The sequence below is a fragment of the Schistocerca nitens genome, chromosome 3, assembly GCF_023898315.1.
Source record: "Schistocerca nitens isolate TAMUIC-IGC-003100 chromosome 3, iqSchNite1.1, whole genome shotgun sequence".
NCBI lineage: Eukaryota > Metazoa > Arthropoda > Insecta > Orthoptera > Acrididae > Schistocerca > Schistocerca nitens.
Genome location: NC_064616.1, coordinates 379,330,243 through 379,350,286, shown reverse-complemented (window position 1 = coordinate 379,350,286; position 20,044 = coordinate 379,330,243). Strand labels below are relative to the sequence as shown.

Sequence of the window (20,044 nt, the reverse complement as noted above, 5' to 3'; positions counted from 1 at the left end):
ATCTTGCTGGCCAGGGTAGTTGACTTACACCTTCTAGAGCACGTTGGGTGGCACGGGATACATACGGACGTGCATTGTCCTGTTGGAACAGCAAGTTCCCTTGCCGGTCTAGGAATGGTAGAACGATGGGTTCGATGACGGTTTGGATGTACCGTGCACTATTCAGTGTCCCTCGACGATCACCAGTGGTGTACGGCCAGTGTAGGAGATCGCTCCCCACACCATGATGCCGGGTGTTGGCCCTGTGTGCCTCGGTCGTATGCAGTCCTGATTGTGGCGCTCACCTGCACGGCGCCAAACACGCATGCGACCATCATTGGCACCAAGGCAGAAGCGCCTCTCATCGCTGAAGACGACACGTCTCCATTCGTCCCTCCATTCACGCCTGTCGCGACACCACTGGAGGCGGGCTGCACGATGTTGGGGCGTGAGCGGAAGACGGCCTAACGGTGTGCGGGACCGTAGCCCAGCTTCATCGAGACGGTTGCGAATGGTCCTCGCCGATACCCCAGGAGCAACAGTGTCCCTAATTTGCTGGGAAGTGGCGGTGCGGTCCCCTACGGCACTGCGTAGGATCCTACGGTCTTGGCGTGCATCCGTGCGTCGCTGCGGTCCGGTCCCAGGTCGACGGGCAAGTGCACCTTCCGCCGACCACTGCCGACAACATCGATGTACTGTGGAGGACTCACGCCCCACGTGTTGAGCAATTCGGCGGTACGTCCACCCAGCCTCCAGCATGCCCACTATACGCCCTCGCTCAAAGTCCGTCAACTGCACATACGGTTCACGTCCACGCTGTCGCGGCATGCTACCAGTGTTAAAGACTGCGATGGAGCTCCGTATGCCACGGCAGACTGGCTGACACTGACGGCGGCGGTGCACAAATGCTGCGCAGCTAGCGCCATTCGACGGCCAACACCGCGGTTCCTGGTGTGTCCGCTGTGCCGTGCGTGTGATCATTGCTTGTACAGCCCTCTCGCAGTGTCCGGAGCAAGTATGGTGGGTCTGACACACCGGTGTCAATGTGTTCTTTTTTCCATTTCCAGGAGTGTATAACAGGCCTCGTAGCTTTTTTTTCTATTCTGCTGCCATTGACAAGTTGGTAACTGCATGTCGTAAAACAGAGGTAACACGAAATGTGACTTACACGTGTTTGTATATATAGCTTATAGAAAAACAATGTGATATTCAGTGTTAACTCTTTAACTGCTCTCGACGTGTTAACGTGCGCGCATTTGTACCTATCCCTGTGTGCTCTGACCTTGTTTACCCTCGCCTCTAGTCCTTTTACCTGGCAAACTGAACGTGTGTACGCGTAAATAAAAGGACTTGTGGCATACGTAAAGACGTTCAGAGCACACACGGACAGGTACAGAGGCGCACGTGTTCAAATGGTTCAAATGGCTCTGAACACTATGGGACTTAACATCTGAGGTCATCTGTCCCCTAGAACTTTGAACTACTTAAACCTAACTAACGTGAGGACATCACACACATCCATGCCCGAGGCAGGATTCAAACCTGCGACTGTAGCGGTCGCGCGGTTGCAGACTGTAGCGCCTAGAACCGCTTGGCCACTTCGGCCGCGCACGTGTAAACACGTCCTGAGCAGTTAAAGGTATAAATTTGAAGTAACGCATGCTCATCCCAAACTGATGTAGTTATATTAAACTAAAAATGTGTTGCACAGATAAAATTTCTTCCTCAATGACTGGCACCATTGGGTAGACCACATTGAATATCACAAATTGTACTGGGGCGAATATTCTGCCCTGACGAACTGTTATGTTAACTTTCGAATGTTGTATGTTATTGTAACATGAAGGTAAATCGTTCATTGATGCTTGTAGTGAGCAACACAAGGTTGAAGAAGGAGAAATTCTGCCTGGAATTGATGCAATTGAAGAAATTAGTTCGGCCACGAGAATAGACACTAGAAGCCCACGAGAGGCACACAAAAAGAACCAAGACCGAAAAGAAGATGTAGGGGTGAAGCCACAGAGTCCGCAGCTGGAAGTCGCGGCCCCCGAGAAATCGGTAGCTGGACCTTCTACACTAAAGGATGCAGATCATGCGTCCTCACTGAGGCAAGTTCCTCGCTCTGTCATATTCCTTTGACTAAGTACTTAAACGACACTGCAGCATGCTTGTTAAAGTAATAATTGCAGGGCCAGTACGATCTATCTTACTCATAAGAATTCTACTATGATACAAACATTTGAAGCCAACACTGCACTTTGAAAACATGCAGCATACAGAGATCTTGCATTCATCAGAAAGGAACCATTTAATAGTAACTGTCTATTTCAGGATACAAAATAGTAGAATAGATTAGATAGTGCTCATTTAGCATAAACGCCTATCTATATGTTTAGTTATCTTATGCTCTGTACCTACTGTTAGAAGTGTAAAGCGATTGTGGTATTTAGTGCTCTCTAACGGGATTATTCAAAATTTAACTATTTTTACTGTTTGAGTAGCTATCTAGGCATCGTATCTGTGTGTACATCGGCATCATACCTCGAAAGCCACCTCAAAGTATGTGGCGGAGGGTACTGGATTGTCCTGGTACCATTAAGTGATTCCACCCTACGCCGATCCATTAGTGAACGGCGCGTGAGTTGAAATGTTGTCTGTTATCCTCTGCATTTGCTCTACTGCCTCGCAATTTTATATTCTGGTCATTGTACTATAAACCCCTGGGAAGGAGTAATATATTGACTGACTCTTTTCTGAAAGAGATCTCTCGCAATTTCCATAGTAAACCCCTTCGTAATGCACATAACATCTCTTTTAATGTATTCCGATGGACTTTATTGAGAATCTATGTTACGTTTCTCGCCTCCACTAAGCGACAAACGATTTCTTTCCTCTTCTTTGGATGATATCCACATCTTCCTTGAGCCCTGTACTGTAAAGACTCTGTACTGATGAACAGTATTCAAGATTAGAACGAAAAAAGCGCAAATGTCGTCCGATTCTTGAAAAGCTCAAGTGTTTTCACTAAGCGCCAAAGTAGAACCTTCTTAAATGTCTATCTGAAGCCAAGGAAAACGTCATCAACCAGAGCGCCGATACCTAACAGGCAATTGACCTCATGGAGGAAACACGCAAGCCAGGTTTCGTGCGATCTCTGTTAGTGGAATCGATTTTCCTTTTTATGGAAGAGTATTTCGTAACGAAAAAATGTCATAAGTCTTGAGCATAAAGCATGTTCGATAATACTATAACAGACTGACGTCGATGATATAGGTATACAGTTGTGGGTATCTGCGCTACACCTCTTCTTGGTAACAGGAAAGACGTGCGTGTTTTTCGAATCACTAGGTACCGTTCGTTTCTCAAGTGATCTACGATAAACTCTTGCTATAAAGGGTGCAAGACCTTTGAGATATTATTTGTAGAATGTTATAGGTATCTCATTTTGTCCTGATGCCATTCCACTATTAAGCGATTGAATTTGCTTTTTCATTCTTCCTCTATTTATCTCAGTATGGGCTGTTTCGACGTTCTCGCGATGAATCAAAGGAAAGACAGTGTTACGACCCTGCACGGTGAAACAATGTCAGAAGACCGCAATTAGTATTTCGGCATTCTGTAGATTATCTTCCTTTTCGGTTCCAGTATCGACTGTGACTGAATCAGTAGATGTCTTCGACTCCCTGACTTTACTTCTGACTAAAATCTCTATAGCTTTTTTCTCAGATCGCTTGATAAAATCGTATTTATAAGGTCATGGAACGCTTCTCTGATTGCTCTCTTTAGACTCACTCCCGCATCGTTCAGCTTTTGTTTGTGTGTTAGGCATTCACATCTCTCGATTGTGTGCAAACGGTCCCTTTGTTTATGGAGCTGTTCTCTAGAAATACAATTAAAGCACAGTGGCTTTCTCCTGTCTCTGAAGACCTTGTCCAGAAGATACTAGTGTGAAGCATACTCAATGATAATTTTGAATTCTTCTCATTTGTGCTGCACGTTTTCGTTCTCATCACTAGATTTTTGATATTGACTTTTCAGATACACTGCACTTTGTAACCTGAAACTATTCCTATGCAAAAACATTTTCCAACCTTGCTTAAGATTCATGTAAAACCCGTAGTCATAGTTGGTGTCTTAGTATTATCATCAGTGATATCTTCCTCTACGTTCACTGATTCGTTACGTTCAAGACTGTTTGTTCCTAGAAGTGCAAAGACGTTGCCTACCCCAGTTCTATCTCAATGCGCTCAATGTAATTTTGTCACATGACATTCAGAATAATGTCACGTGAATAGCTGTTTGTGGCACCAATTTTGATAGCATGGTGTGCAATCTGTACGTGTTAAGTGGAATTTGGTTTCTATTAGAACAGCATAATTGGGAAAATTACTAACGATTCTCTGTTAAGTTCTCTCTGAAGCGCTCGACCACTAGATTTCCTGTCCCAGACGGTCTATGGAATCGTCCGATTACAGGTCTTGACGGATATTTCACGCGTAACATAACTCACAATTAATTAACATTCGCTATCTGTGATAACCTTGTTGATATTATGGATTTATTTGCTGCACTAAGTCTAACAATAATAGCGAAGAGTAAGACTCACCTTTTGCTAATGAAACTACAAAATCTTTAGCACTGAATGCGAAACACTTTTTAATTTCTTTTGGAAGAATTATATAACAGGCCTCGTAGCATTTTTTTTCTATTCTGCTGCCATTGACAAGTTGGTAACTGCATGTCGTAAAACAGAGGTAAGACGAAATGTGACTTACACGTGTTTGTATATATAGCTTATAGAAAAACAATGTGATATTCAGTGTTAACTCTTTAACTGCTCTCGACGTGTTAACGTGCGCGCATTTGTACCTATCCCTGTGTGCTCTGACCTTGTTTACCCTCGCCTCCAGTCCTTTTACCTGGCAAACTGAACGTGTGTACGCGTAAATAAAAGGACTTGTGGCATACGTAAAGACGTTCAGAGCACACACGGACAGGTACAGAGGCGCACGTGTTCAAATGGTTCAAATGGCTCTGAACACTATGGGACGTAACATCTGAGGTCATCAGTCCCCTAGAACTTTGAACTACTTAAAGCTAACTAACCTAAGGACATCACACACATCCATGCCCGAGGCAGGATTCAAACCAGCGACTGTAGCGGTCGCGCGGTTGTAGACTGTAGTGCCTAGAACCGCTTGGCCACTTCGGCCGCGCACGTGTAAACACGTCCAGAGCAGTTAAAGGTATAAATTTGAAGAAACGCATGCTCATGCCAAACTGATGTAGTTATATTAAACTAAAAATGTGTTGCACAGATAAAATTTCTTCCTCAATGACTGGCACCATTGGGTGGACCACACTGAATATCACAAATTGTACTGGGGCGAATATTCTGCCCTGACGAACTCTTATGTTAACTTTCGAATGTTGTATGTTATTGTAACATGAAGGTAAATCGTTCATTGATGCTTGCAGTGAGCAACACAAGGTTGAAGAAGGAGAAATTCTGCCTGGAATTGATGCAATTGAAGAGATTAGTTTGGCCGCGAGAATAGACAACAGAAGCCCACGAGAGGCACACAGAAAGAAGCGAGACCGAAAAGAAGATGTAGGGGTGAAGCCACAGCGTCCGCAGCTGGAAGTCGCGGCCCCCGAGAAATCGGTAGCTGGACCTTCTACACTAAAGGATGCAGATCATGCGTCCTCACTGAGGCAAGTTCCTCGCTCTGTCATAGTCCTTTGACTAAGTACTTAAACGACACTGCAGCATGCTTGTTAAAGTAATAATTGCAGGGCCAGTACGATCTATCTTACTCATAAGAATTCTACTATGATACAAACATTTGAAGCCAACACTGCACTTTGAAAACATGCAGCATACAGAGATCTTGCATTCATCAGAAAGGAACCATTTAATAGTAACTGTCTATTTCAGGATACAAAATAGTAGAATAGATTACATAGTGCTCATTTTGCATAAACGCCTATCTGTATGTTTAGTTATCTTATGCTCTGTACCTACTGTTAGAAATGTAAAGCGATTGTGGTATTTAGTGCTCTCTAACGGGATTATTCAAAATTTAACTATTTTTACTGTTTGAGTAGCTATCTAGGCATCGTATCTGTATGTACATCGGCATCATACCTCGAAAGCCACCTCAAAGTATGTGGCGGAGGGTACTGGATTGTCCTGGTACCATTAAGTGATTCCACCCTACACCGATCCATTAGTGAACGGCGCGTGAGTAGAATGATTGTCTGTTAGCCTCTGTATTTGCTCTACTGCCTCGCAATTTTATATTCTGGTCATTGTACTATAAATCCCTGGGAAGGAGTAATATATTGACTGACCTTTTTCTGAAAGCGATCTCACGCAATTTCCATAGTAAACCCCTTCGTAATGCACATAACATCTCTTGTAACTTTTTGCGATGGACTTTATTGTGAATCTGTGTTACGTTTCTCGCCCCCACTAAGCGACAAACGATTTCCTCTTCTTTGGAGGATATCCACATCTTCTGTGAGCCCTATACTGTAAAGACTCTGTACTGATGAACAGTAGTCAAGATTCGAACGAAAAAAGCGCAAATGTGGTCAGATTCTTGAAAAGCTCAAGTGTTTTCACTAAGCGCCAAAGTAGAACCTTCTTAAATGTCTATCTGAAGCCAAGGAAAACGTCATCAACTAGAGCGCCGATACCTAGCAGGCAATTGACCTCATGGAGGAAAAGCGCAAGCCAGGTTTCGTGCGATCTCTGTTAGGGGAATCGATTTTCCTTTTTATGGAGGAGTATTTCGTAACGAAAAAATGTCATGTCTTGAGCATAAAGCATGTTCGATAATACTATAAGTGACTGACGTCGATGATATAGGTATACAGTTGTGGGTATCTGCGCTACACCTCTTCTTGGTAATAGGAAAGACGTGCGTGATTTTCGAATCACTAGGTACCGTTCGTTGCTCAAGTGATCTACGATAAACTCTTGCTATAAAGGGTGCAAGACCTTTGAGATATTATTTGTAGAATGTTATAGGTATCTCATTTTGTCCTGATGCCATTCCACTACTAAGCGATTGAAGTTGCTTTTTCATTCTCCCTCCAATTATCTCAGTATGGGCTGTTTCGACGTTCTCGCGATGAATCAAAGGAAAGACAGTGTTACGACCCTGCATGGTGAAACAATGTCAGAAGACCGCAATTAGTATTTCGGCATTCTGTAGGTTATCTTCCTTTTCGGTTCCAGTATCGACTGTGACTGAATCAGTAGATGTCTTCGCCGGCCGAAGTGGCCGTGCGGTTAAAGGCGCTGCAGTCTGGAACCGCGAGACCGCTACGGTCGCAGGTTCGAATCCTGCCTCGGGCATGGATGTTTGTGATGTCCTTAGGTTAGTTAGGTTTAACTAGTTCTAAGTTCTAGGGGACTAATGACCTCAGCAGTTGAGTCCCATAGTGCTCAGAGCCATTTGAACCAGTAGATGTCTTCGACTACCTGACTTTACTTCTGACTAAAATCTCTGTAGCTTTTTTCTCAGATCGCTTGATAAAATCGTATTTATAAGGTCATGGAACGCTTCTCTGATTGCTCTCTTTAGACTCAATTCCGCTTCTTTCAGCTTTTGTTTGTGTGTTAGGCATTCACATCTCTCGATTGTGTGCAAACGGTCCCTTTGTTTATGGAGCTGTTCTCTAGAAATACAATTAAAGCACAGTGGCTTTCTCCTGTCTCTGAAGACCTTGTCCAGAAGATACTAGTGTGAAGCATACTCAATAATAATTTTGAATTCTTTTCATTTGTGCTGCACGTTTTCGTTCTCATCACTAGATTTTTGATATTGACTTTTCAGATACACTGCACTTTGTAACCTGAAACTATTCCTATGCAAAAACATTTTCCAACCTTGCTTAAGATTCATGTAAAACCCGTAGTCATAGTTGGTGTCTTAGTATTATCATCAGTGATATCTTCATCTACGTTCACTGATTCGTTACGTTTAAGACTGTTTGTTCCTAGAAGTGCAAATACGTTGCCTACCCCAGTTCTATCTCAATGCGCTCAATGTAATTTTGTCACATGACATGCAGAATAATGTCACGTGAATAGCTGTTTGTGGCACCAATTTTGATAGCATGGTGTGCAATCTGTACGTGTTAAGTGGAATTTGGTTTCTATTAGAACAGCATAATTGGGAAAATTACTAACGATTCTCTGTTAAGTTCTCTCTGAAGCGCTCTACCACTAGATTTCCTCGCCCAGACGGTCTATGGAAGCGTCCGATTTCTGGTCTTGACGGATATTTCACGCGTAACATCACTCACAATTAATTAACATTCGCTATCTGTGATAACCTTGTTGATATTATGGATTTATTTGCTGCACTAAGTCTAACAATAATAGCGAAGAGTAAGACTCACCTTTTGCTATTGAAACTACAAAATCTTTAGCACTGAATGCGAAACACTTTTTAATTTCTTTTGGAAGAATTATATAACAGGCCTCGTAGCATTTTTTTTCTATTCTGCTGCCATTGACAAGTTGGTAACTGCATGTCGTAAAACAGAGGTAAGACGAAATGTGACTTACACGTGTTTGTATATATAGCTTATAGAAAAACAATGTGATATTAAGTGTTAACTCTTTAACTGCTCTCGACGTGTTAACGTGCGCGCATTTGTACCTATCCCTGTGTGCTCTGACCTTGTTTACCCTCGCCTCCAGTCCTTTTACCTGGCAAACTGAACGTGTGTACGCGTAAATAAAAGGACTTGTGGCATACGTAAAGACGTTCAGAGCACACACGGACAGGTACAGAGGCGCACGTGTTCAAATGGTTCAAATGGCTCTGAACACTATGGGACGTAACATCTGAGGTCATCAGTCCCCTAGAACTTTGAACTACTTAAACCTAACTAACCTAAGGACATCGCACACATCCATGACCGAGGCAGGATTCAAACCTGCGACTGTAGCGGTCGCGCGGTTGCAGACTGTAGTGCCTAGAACCGCTTGGCCACTTCGGCCGCGCACGTGTAAACACGTCCAGAGCAGTTAAAGGTATAAATTTGAAGTAACGCATGCTCATGCCAAACTGATGTAGTTATATTAAACTAAAAATGTGTTGCACAGATAAAATTTCTTCCTCAATGACTGGCACCATTGGGTGGACCACACTGAATATCACAAATTGTACTGGGGCGAATATTCTGCCCTGACGAACTGTTATGTTAACTTTCGAATGTTGTATGTTATTGTAACATGAAGGTAAATCGTTCATTGATGCTTGTAGTGAGCAACACAAGGTTGAAGAAGGAGAAATTCTGCCTGGAATTGATGCAATTGAAGAGATTAGTTTGGCCGCGAGAATAGACACCAGAAGCCCACGAGAGGCACACAGAAAGAAGCGAGACCGAAAAGAAGATGTAGGGGTGAAGCCACAGCGTCCGCAGCTGGAAGTCGCGGCCTCCGAGAAATCGGTAGCTGGACCTTCTACACTAAAGGATGGAGATCATGCGTCCTCACTGAGGCAAGTTCTTCGCTCTGTCATATTCCTTTGACTAAGTACTTAAACGACACTGCAGCATGCTTGTTAAAGTAATAATTGCAGGGCCAGTACGATCTATCTTACTCATAAGAATTCTACTATGATACAAACATTTGAAGCCAACACTGCACTTTGAAAACATGCAGCATACAGAGATCTTGCATTCATCAGAAAGGAACCATTTAATAGTAACTGTCTATTTCAGGATACAAAATAGTAGAATAGATTAGATAGTGCTCATTTAGCATAAACGCCTATCTATATGTTTAGTTATCTTATGCTCTGTACCTACTGTTAGAAGTGTAAAGCGATTGTGGTATTTAGTGCTCTCTAACGGGATTATTCAAAATTTAACTATTTTTACTGTTTGAGTAGCTATCTAGGCATCGTATCTGTGTGTACATCGGCATCATACCTCGAAAGCCACCTCAAAGTATGTGGCGGAGGGTACTGGATTGTCCTGGTACCATTAAGTGATTCCACCCTACGCCGATCCATTAGTGAACGGCGCGTGAGTTGTAATGTTGTCTGTTATCCTCTGCATTTGCTCTACTGCCTCGCAATTTTATATTCTGGTCATTGTACTATAAACCCCTGGGAAGGAGTAATATATTGACTGACTCTTTTCTGAAAGAGATCTCTCGCAATTTCCATAGTAAACCCCTTCGTAATGCACATAACATCTCTTTTAATGTATTCCGATGGACTTTATTGAGAATCTATGTTACGTTTCTCGCCTCCACTAAGCGACAAACGATTTCTTTCCTCTTATTTGGATGATATCCACATCTTCCTTGAGCCCTGTACTGTAAAGACTCTGTACTGATGAACAGTATTCAAGATTAGAACGAAAAAAGCGCAAATGTGGTCCGATTCTTGAAAAGTTCAAGTGTTTTCACTAAGCGCCAAAGTAGAACCTTCTTAAATGTCTATCTGAAGCCAAGGAAAACGTCATCAACCAGAGCGCCGATACCTAACAGGCAATTGACCTCATGGAGGAAACGCGCAAGCCAGGTTTCGTGCGATCTCTGTTAGTGGAATCGATTTTCCTTTTTATGGAGGAGTATTTCGTAACGAAAAAATGTCATAAGTCTTGAGCATAAAGCATGTCCGATAATACTATAACAGACTGACGTCGATGATATAGGTATACAGTTGTGGGTATCTGCGCTACACCTCTTCTTGGTAACAGGAAAGACGTGCGTGTTTTTCGAATCACTAGGTACCGTTCGTTGCTCAAGTGATCTACGATAAACTCTTGCTATAAAGGGTGCAAGACCTTTGAGATATTACTTGTAGAATGTTATAGGTATCTCATTTTGTCATGATGCCATTCCACTATTAAGCGATTGAAGTTGCTTTTTCATTCTTCCTCCAATTATCTCAGTATGGGCTGTTTCGACATTCTCGCGATGAATCAAAGGAAAGACAGTGTTACGACCCAGCATGGTGAAACAATGTCAGAAGACCGCAATTAGTATTTCGGCATTCTGTAGGTTATCTTCCTTTTCGGTTCCAGTATCGACTGTGACTGAATCAGTAGATGTCTTCGACTCCCTGACTTTACTTCTGACTAAAATCTCTATAGCTTTTTTCTCAGATCGCTTGATAAAATCGTATTTATAAGGTCATGGAACGCTTCTCTGATTGCTCTCTTTAGACTCACTTCCGCTTCGTTCAGCTTTTGTTTGTGTGTTAGGCATTCACATCTCTCGATTGTGTGCAAACGGTCCCTTTGTTTATGGAGCTGTTCTCTAGAAATACAATTAAAGCACAGTGGCTTTCTCCTGTCTCTGAAGACCTTGTCCAGAAGATACTAGTGTGAAGCATACTCAATGATAATTTTGAATTCTTCTCATTTGTGCTGCACGTTTTCGTTCTCATCACTAGATTTTTGATATTGACTTTTCAGATACACTGCACTTTGTAACCTGAAACTATTCCTATGCAAAAACATTTTCCAACCTTGCTTAAGATTCATGTAAAACCCGTAGTCATAGTTGGTGTCTTAATATTATCATCAGTGATATCTTCCTCTACGTTCACTGATTCGTTACGTTCAAGACTGTTTGTTCCTAGAAGTGCAAATACGTTGCCTACCCCAGTTCTATCTCAATGCGCTCAATGTAATTTTGTCACATGACATTCAGAATAATGTCAGGTGAATAGCTGTTTGTGGCACCAATTTTGATAGCATGGTGTGCAATCTGTACGTGTTAAGTGGAATTTGGTTTCTATTAGAACAGCATAATTGGGAAAATTACTAACGATTCTCTGTTAAGTTCTCTCTGAAGCGCTCTACCACTAGATTTCCTGGCCCAGACGGTCTATGGAAGCGTCCGATTACAGGTCTTGACGGATATTTCACGCGTAACATCACTCACAATTAATTAACATTCGCTATCTGTGATAACCTTGTTGATATTATGGATTTATTTGCTGCACTACGTCTAACAATAATAGCGAAGAGTAAGACTCACCTTTTGCTATTGAAACTACAAAATCTTTAGCACTGAATGCGAAACACTTTTTAATTTCTTTTGGAAGAATTATATAACAGGCCTCGTAGCTTTTTTTTCTATTCTGCTGCCATTGACAAGTTGGTAACTGCATGTCGTAAAACAGAGGTAAGACGAAATGTGACTTACACGTGTTTGTATATATAGCTTATAGAAAAACAATGTGATATTAAGTGTTAACTCTTTAACTGCTCTCGACGTGTTAACGTGCGCGCATTTGTACCTAACCCTGTGTGCTCTGACCTTGTTTACCCTCGCCTCCAGTCCTTTTACCTGGCAAACTGAACGTGTGTACGCGTAAATAAATGGACTTGTGGCATACGTAAAGACGTTCAGAGCACACACGGACAGGTACAGAGGCGCACGTGTTCAAATGGTTCAAATGGCTCTGAACACTATGGGACGTAACATCTGAGGTCATCAGTCCCCTAGAACTTTGAACTACTTAAACCTAACTAACCTAAGGACATCACACACATCCATGGCCGAGGCAGGATTCAAACCTGCGACTGTAGCGGTCGCGCGGTTGCAGACTGTAGCGCCTAGAACCGCTTGGCCACTTCGGCCGCGCACGTGTAAACACGTCCAGAGCAGTTAAAGGTATAAATTTGAAGTAACGCATGCTCATGCCAAACTGATGTAGTTATATTAAACTAAAAATGTGTTGCACAGATAAAATTTCTTCCTCAATGACTGGCACCATTGGGTAGACCACACTGAATATCACAAATTGTACTGGGGCGAATATTCTGCCCTGACGAACTCTTATGTTAACTTTCGAATGTTGTATGTTATTGTAACATGAAGGTAAATCGTTCATTGATGCTTGTAGTGAGCAACACAAGGTTGAAGAAGGAGAAATTCTGCCTGGAATTGATGCAATTGAAGAAATTAGTTCGGCCACGAGAATAGACACTAGAAGCCCACGAGAGGCACACAAAAAGAACCAAGACCGAAAAGAAGATGTAGGGGTGAAGCCACAGCGTCCGCAGCTGGATGTCGCGGCCCCCGAGAAATCGGTAGCTGGACCTTCTACACTAAAGGATGCAGATCATGCGTCCTCACTGAGGCAAGTTCCTCGCTCTGTCATATTCCTTTGACTAAGTACTTAAACGACACTGCAGCATGCTTGTTAAAGTAATAATTGCAGGGCCAGTACGATCTATCTTACTCATAAGAATTCTACTATGATACAAACATTTGAAGCCAACACTGCACTTTGAAAACATGCAGCATACAGAGATCTTGCATTCATCAGAAAGGAACCATTTAATTGTAACTGTCTATTTCAGGATACAAAATAGTAGAATAGATTAGATAGTGCTCATTTAGCATAAACGCCTATCTATATGTTTAGTTATCTTATGCTCTGTACCTACTGTTAGAAGTGTAAAGCGATTGTGGTATTTAGTGCTCTCTAACGGGATTATTCAAAATTTAACTATTTTTACTGTTTGAGTAGCTATCTAGGCATCGTATCTGTGTGTACATCGGCATCATACCTCGAAAGCCACCTCAAAGTATGTGGCGGAGGGTACTGGATTGTCCTGGTACCATTAAGTGATTCCACCCTACGCCGATCCATTAGTGAACGGCGCGTGAGTTGAAAGGTTGTCTGTTATCCTCTGCATTTGCTCTACTGCCTCGCAATTTTATATTCTGGTCATTGTACTATAAACCCCTGGGAAGGAGTAATATATTGACTGACTCTTTTCTGAAAACGATCTCTCGCAATTTCCATAGTAAACCCCTTCGTAATGCACATAACATCTCTTGTAACGTATTCCGATGGACTTTATTGTGAATCTGTGTTACGTTTCTTGCCCCCAATAAGCGACAAACGATTTCCTCTTCTTTGGAGGATATCCACATCTTCTGTGAGCCCTATACTGTAAAGACTCTGTACTGATGAACAGTATTCAAGATTAGAACGAAAAAAGCGCAAATGTGGTCCGATTCTTGAAAAGCTCAAGTGTTTTCACTAAGCGCCAAAGTAGAACCTTCTTAAATGTCTATCTGAAGCCAAGGAAAACGTCATCAACCAGAGGGCCGATACCTAGCAGGCAATTGACCTCATGGAGGAAAAGCGCAAGCCAGGTTTCGTGCGATCTCTGTTAGGGGAATCGATTTTCCTTTTTATGGAGGAGTATTTCGTAACGAAAAAATTGTCATAAGTCTTGAGCATAAAGCATGTTCGATAATTCTATAACAGACTGACGTCGATGATATAGGTATACAGTTGTGGGTATCTGCGCTACACCTCTTCTTGGTAACAGGAAAGACGTGCGTGTTTTTCGAATCACTAGGTACCGTTCGTTGCTCAAGTGATCTACGATAAACTCTTGCTATAAAGGGTGCAAGACCATTGAGATATTATTTGTAGAATGTTATAGGTATCTCATTTTGTCCTGATGCCATTCCACTATTAAGCGATTGAATTTGCTTTTTCATTCTCCCTCCAATTATCTCAGTATGGGCTGTTTCGACGTTCTCGCGATGAATCAAAGGAAAGACAGTGTTACGACCCTGCACGGTGAAACAATGTCAGAAGACCGCAATTAGTATTTCGGCATTCTGTTGGTTATCTTCCTTTTCGGTTCGAGTATCGACTGTGACTGAATCAGTAGATGTCTTCAACTCACTTGACTTTACATCTGACTAAAATCTCTTTAGCTTTTTTCTCAGATCGCTTGATAAAATCATATGTATAAGGTCATGGAACGCTTCTCTGATTGCTCTCTTTAGACTCACTTCCGCTTCGTTCAGCTTTTGTTTGTGAGTTAGGCATTCACATCTCTCGATTGTGTGCAAAAGGTCCCTTTGTTTATGGAGCTGTTCTCTAGAAATACAATTAAAGCACAATGGCTTTCTCCTGTCTCTGAAGACCTTGTCCAGAAGATACTAGTGTGAAGCAAACTCAATGATAATTTTGAATTCTTCTCATTTGTGTTGCACGTTTTCGTTCTCATCATTGGATTTTTGATATTGACTTTTCAGATACACTGCACTTTGTAACCTGAAACTATTCCTATGCAAAAACATTTTCCAACCTTGCTTAAGATTCATGTAAAACCTGTAGTCATAGTTGGTGTCTTAGTATTATCATCAGTGATATCTTCCTCTACGTTCACTGATTCGTTACGTTCAAGACTGTTTGTTCCTAGAAGTGCAAAGACGTTGCCTACCCCAGTTCTATCTCAATGCGCTCAATGTAATTTTGTCACATGACATTCAGAATAATGTCACGTGAATAGCTGTTTGTGGCACCAATTTTGATAGCATGGTGTGCAATCTGTAGGTGTTAAGTGGAATTTGGTTTCTATTAGAACAGCATAATTGGGAAAATTACTAACGATTCTCTGTTAAGTTCTCTCTGAAGCGCTCTACCACTAGATTTCCTGGCCCAGACGGTCTATGGAAGCGTCCGATTACAGGTCTTGACAGATATTTCACGCGTAACATCACTCACAATTAATTAACATTCCCTATCTGTGATAACCTTGTTGATATTATGGATTTATTTGCTGCACTAAGTCTAACAATAATAGCGAAGAGTAAGACTCACCTTTTGCTAATGAAACTACAAAATCTTTAGCACTGAATGCGAAACACTTTTTAATTTCTTTTGGAAGAATTATATAACAGGCCTCGTAGCATTTTTTTTCTATTCTGCTGCCATTGACAAGTTGGTAACTGCATGTCGTAAAACAGAGGTAACACGAAATGTGACTTACACGTGTTTGTATATATAGCTTATAGAAAAACAATGTGATATTAAGTGTTAACTCTTTAACTGCTCTCGACGTGTTAACGTGCGCGCATTTGTACCTATCCCTGTGTGCTCTGACCTTGTTTACCCTCGCCTCCAGTCCTTTTACCTGGCAAACTGAACGTGTGTACGTGTAAATAAAAGGACTTGTGGCATACGTAAAGACGTTCAGAGCACACACGGACAGGTACAGAGGCGCACGTGTTCAAATGGTTCAAATGGCTCTGAACACTATGGGACGTAACATCTGAGGTCATCAGTCCCCTAGAACTTTGAACTACTTAAAGCTAACTAACCTAAGGACATCACACACATCCATGCCCGAGGCAGGATTCAAACCTGCGACTGTAGCGGTCGCGCGGTTGTAGACTGTAGCGCCTAGAACCGCTTGGCCACTTCGGCCGCGCACGTGTAAACACTTCCAGAGCAGTTAAAGGTATAAATTTGAAGTAACGCATGCTCATGCCAAACTGATGTAGTTATATTAAACTAAAAATGTGTTGCACAGATAAAATTTCTTCCTCAATGACTGGCACCATTGGGTGGACCACACTGAATATCACAAATTGTACTGGGGCGAATATTCTGCCCTGACGAACTGTTATGTTAACTTTCGAATGTTGTATGTTATTGTAACATGAAGGTAAATCGTTCATTGATGCTTGCAGTGAGCAACACAAGGTTGAAGAAGGAGAAATTCTGCCTGGAATTGATGCAATTGAAGAGATTAGTTTGGCCTCGAGAATAGACAACAGAAGCCCACGAGAGGCACACAGAAAGAAGCGAGACCGAAAAGAAGATGTTGGGGTGAAGCCACAGCGTCCGCAGCTGGAAGTCGCGGCCTCCGAGAAATCGGTAGCTGGACCTTCTACACTAAAGGATGCAGATCATGCGTCCTCACTGAGGCAAGTTCCTCGCTCTGTTATATTCCTTTGACTAAGTACTTAAACGACACTGCAGCATGCTTGTTAAAGTAATAATTGCAGGGCCAGTACGATCTATCTTACTCATAAGAATTCTACTATGATACAAACATTTGAAGCCAACACTGCACTTTGAAAACATGCAGCATACAGAGATCTTGCATTCATCAGAAAGGAACCATTTAATAGTAACTGTCTATTTCAGGATACAAAATAGTAGAATAGATTAGATAGTGCTCATTTTGCATAAACGCCTATCTGTATGTTTAGTTATCTTATGCTCTGTACCTACTGTTAGAAGTGTAAAGCGATTGTGGTATTTAGTGCTTTCTAACGGGATTATTCAAAATTTAACTATTTTTACTGTTTGAGTAGCTATCTAGGCATCGTATCTGTATGTACATTGGAATCATACGTCGAAAGCCACCTCAAAGTATGAGGCGGAGGGTACTGGATTGTCCTGGTACCATTAAATGATTCCACAATACGCCGATCCATTAGTGAACGGCGCGTAAGTAGAATGATTGTCTGTTAGCCTCTGTATTTGCTCTACTGCCTCGCAATTTTATATTTTGGTCATTGTACTATAAACCCCTGGGAAGGAGTAATATATTGACTGACTCTTTTCTGAAAACGATCTCTCGCAATTTCCATAGTAAACCCCTTCGTAATGCACATAACATCTCTTGTAACGTATTCCGATGGACTTTATTGTGAATCTGTGTTACGTTTCTTGCCCCCAATAAGCGACAAACGATTTCCTCTTGTTTGGAGGATATCCACATCTTCTGTGAGCCCTATACTGTAAAGACTCTGTACTGATGAACAGTATTCAAGATTAGAACGAAAAAAGCGCAAATGTTGTCCGATTCTTGAAAAGCTCAAGTGTTTTCACTAAGCGCCAAAGTAGAACCTTATTAAATGTCTATCTGAAGCCAAGGAAAACGTCATCAACCAGAGGGCCGATACCTAGCAGGCAATTGACCTCATGGAGGAAAAGCGCTAGCCAGGTTTCGTGCGATCTCTGTTAGGGGAATCGATTTTCCTTTTTATGGAGGAGTATTTCGTAACGAAAAAATGTCATAAGTCTTGAGCATAAAGCATGTTCGATAATTCTATAACAGACTGACGTCGATGATATAGGTATACAGTTGTGGGTATCTGCGCTACACCTCTTCTTGGTAACAGGAAAGACGTGCGTGTTTTTCGAATCACTAGGTACCGTTCGTTGCTCAAGTGATCTACGATAAACTCTTGCTATAAAGGGTGCAAGACCTTTGAGATATTATTTGTAGAATGTTATAGGTATCTCATTTTGTCCTGATGCCATTCCACTATTAAGCGATTGAATTTGCTTTTTCATTCTCCCTCCAATTATCTCAGTATGGGCTGTTTCGACGTTCTCGCGATGAATCAAAGGAAAGACAGTGTTACGACCCTGCACGGTGAAACAATGTCAGAAGACCAAAATTAGTATTTCGGCATTCTGTAGGTTATCTTCCTTTTCGGTTCGAGTATCGACTGTGACTGAATCAGTAGATGTCTTCAACTCACTTGACTTTACATCTGACTAAAATCTCTTTAGCTTTTTTCTCAGATCGCTTGATAAAATCATATGTATAAGGTCATGGAACGCTTCTCTGATTGCTCTCTTTAGACTCACTTCCGCTTCGTTCAGCTTTTGTTTGTGTGTTAGGCATTCACATCTCTCGATTGTGTGCAAAAGGTCCCTTTGTTTATGGAGCTGTTCTCTAGAAATACAATTAAAGCACAGTGGCTTTCTCCTGTCTCTGAAGACCTTGTCCAGAAGATACTAGTGTGAAGCATACTCAATGATAATTTTGAATTCTTCTCATTTGTGTTGCACGTTTTCGTTCTCATCATTGGATTTTTGATATTGACTTTTCAGATACACTGCACTTTGTAACCTGAAACTATTCCTATGCAAAAACATTTTCCAACCTTGCTTAAGATTCATGTAAAACCTGTAGTCATAGTTGGTGTCTTAGTATTATCATCAGTGATATCTTCCTCTACGTTCACTGATTCGTTACGTTCAAGACTGTTTGTTCCTAGAAGTGCAAAGACGTTGCCTACCCCAGTTCTATCTCAATGCGCTCAATGTAATTTTGTCACATGACATTCAGAATAATGTCAGGTGAATAGCTGTTTGTGGCACCAATTTTGATAGCATGGTGTGCAATCTGTACGTGTTAAGTGGAATTTGGTTTCTATTAGAACAGCATAATTGGGAAAATTACTAACGATTCTCTGTTAAGTTCTCTCTGAAGCGCTCTACCACTAGATTTCCTGGCCCAGACGGTCTATGGAAGCGTCCGATTACAGGTCTTGACGGATATTTCACGCGTAACATCACTCACAATTAATTAACATTCGCTATCTGTGATAACCTTGTTGATATTATGGATTTATTTGCTGCACTAAGTCTAACAATAATAGCGAAGAGTAAGACTCACCTTTTGCTAATGAAACTACAAAATCTTTAGCACTGAATGCGAAACACTTTTTAATTTCTTTTGGAAGAATTATATAACAGGCCTCGTAGCATTTTTTTTCTATTCTGCTGCCATTGACAAGTTGGTAACTGCATGTCGTAAAACAGAGGTAAGACGAAATGTGACTTACACGTGTTTGTATATATAGCTTATAGAAAAACAATGTGATATTAAGTGTTAACTCTTTAACTGCTCTCGACGTGTTAACGTGCGCGCATTTGTACCTATCCCTGTGTGCTCTGACCTTGTTTACCCTCGCCTCCAGTCCTTTTACCTGGCAAACTGAACGTGTGTACGTGTAAATAAAAGGACTTGTGGCATACGTAAAGACGTTCAGAGCACACACGGACAGGTACAGAGGCGCACGTGTTCAAATGGTTCAAATGGCTCTGAACACTATGGGACGTAACATCTGAGGTCATCAGTCCCCTAGAACGTTGAACTACTTAAAGCTAACTAACCTAAGGACATCACACACATCCATGCCCGAGGCAGGATTCAAACCTGCGACTGTAGCGGTCGCGCGGTTGTAGACTGTAGCGCCTAGAACCGCTTGGCCACTTCGGCCGCGCACGTGTAAACACGTCCAGAGCAGTTAAAGGTATAAATTTGAAGTAACGCATGCTCATGCCAAACTGATGTAGTTATATTAAACTAAAAATGTGTTGCACAGATAAAATTTCTTCCTCAATGACTGGCACCATTGGGTGGACCACACTGAATATCACAAATTGTACTGGGGCGAATATTCTGCCCTGACGAACTGTTATGTTAACTTTCGAATGTTGTATGTTAT

The 20,044-nt window shown here is 41.8% G+C and overlaps 1 protein-coding gene across 1 annotated transcript in view; it reads left to right on the top strand.

Moving 5' to 3' along the window:
- LOC126249242 (titin homolog) overlaps positions 1–20,044 on the top strand; it is a 191,132-nt gene that overhangs the window by 53,129 nt on the left and 117,959 nt on the right. The window contains exons 6-10 of the mRNA XM_049950900.1: positions 1,851–2,087; positions 5,458–5,694; positions 9,267–9,503; positions 12,873–13,109; positions 16,478–16,714. Of these exons, the coding sequence (XP_049806857.1) occupies positions 1,851–2,087; positions 5,458–5,694; positions 9,267–9,503; positions 12,873–13,109; positions 16,478–16,714 (1,185 nt within the window). The remainder of the gene's footprint in view (positions 1–1,850; positions 2,088–5,457; positions 5,695–9,266; positions 9,504–12,872; positions 13,110–16,477; positions 16,715–20,044) is intronic.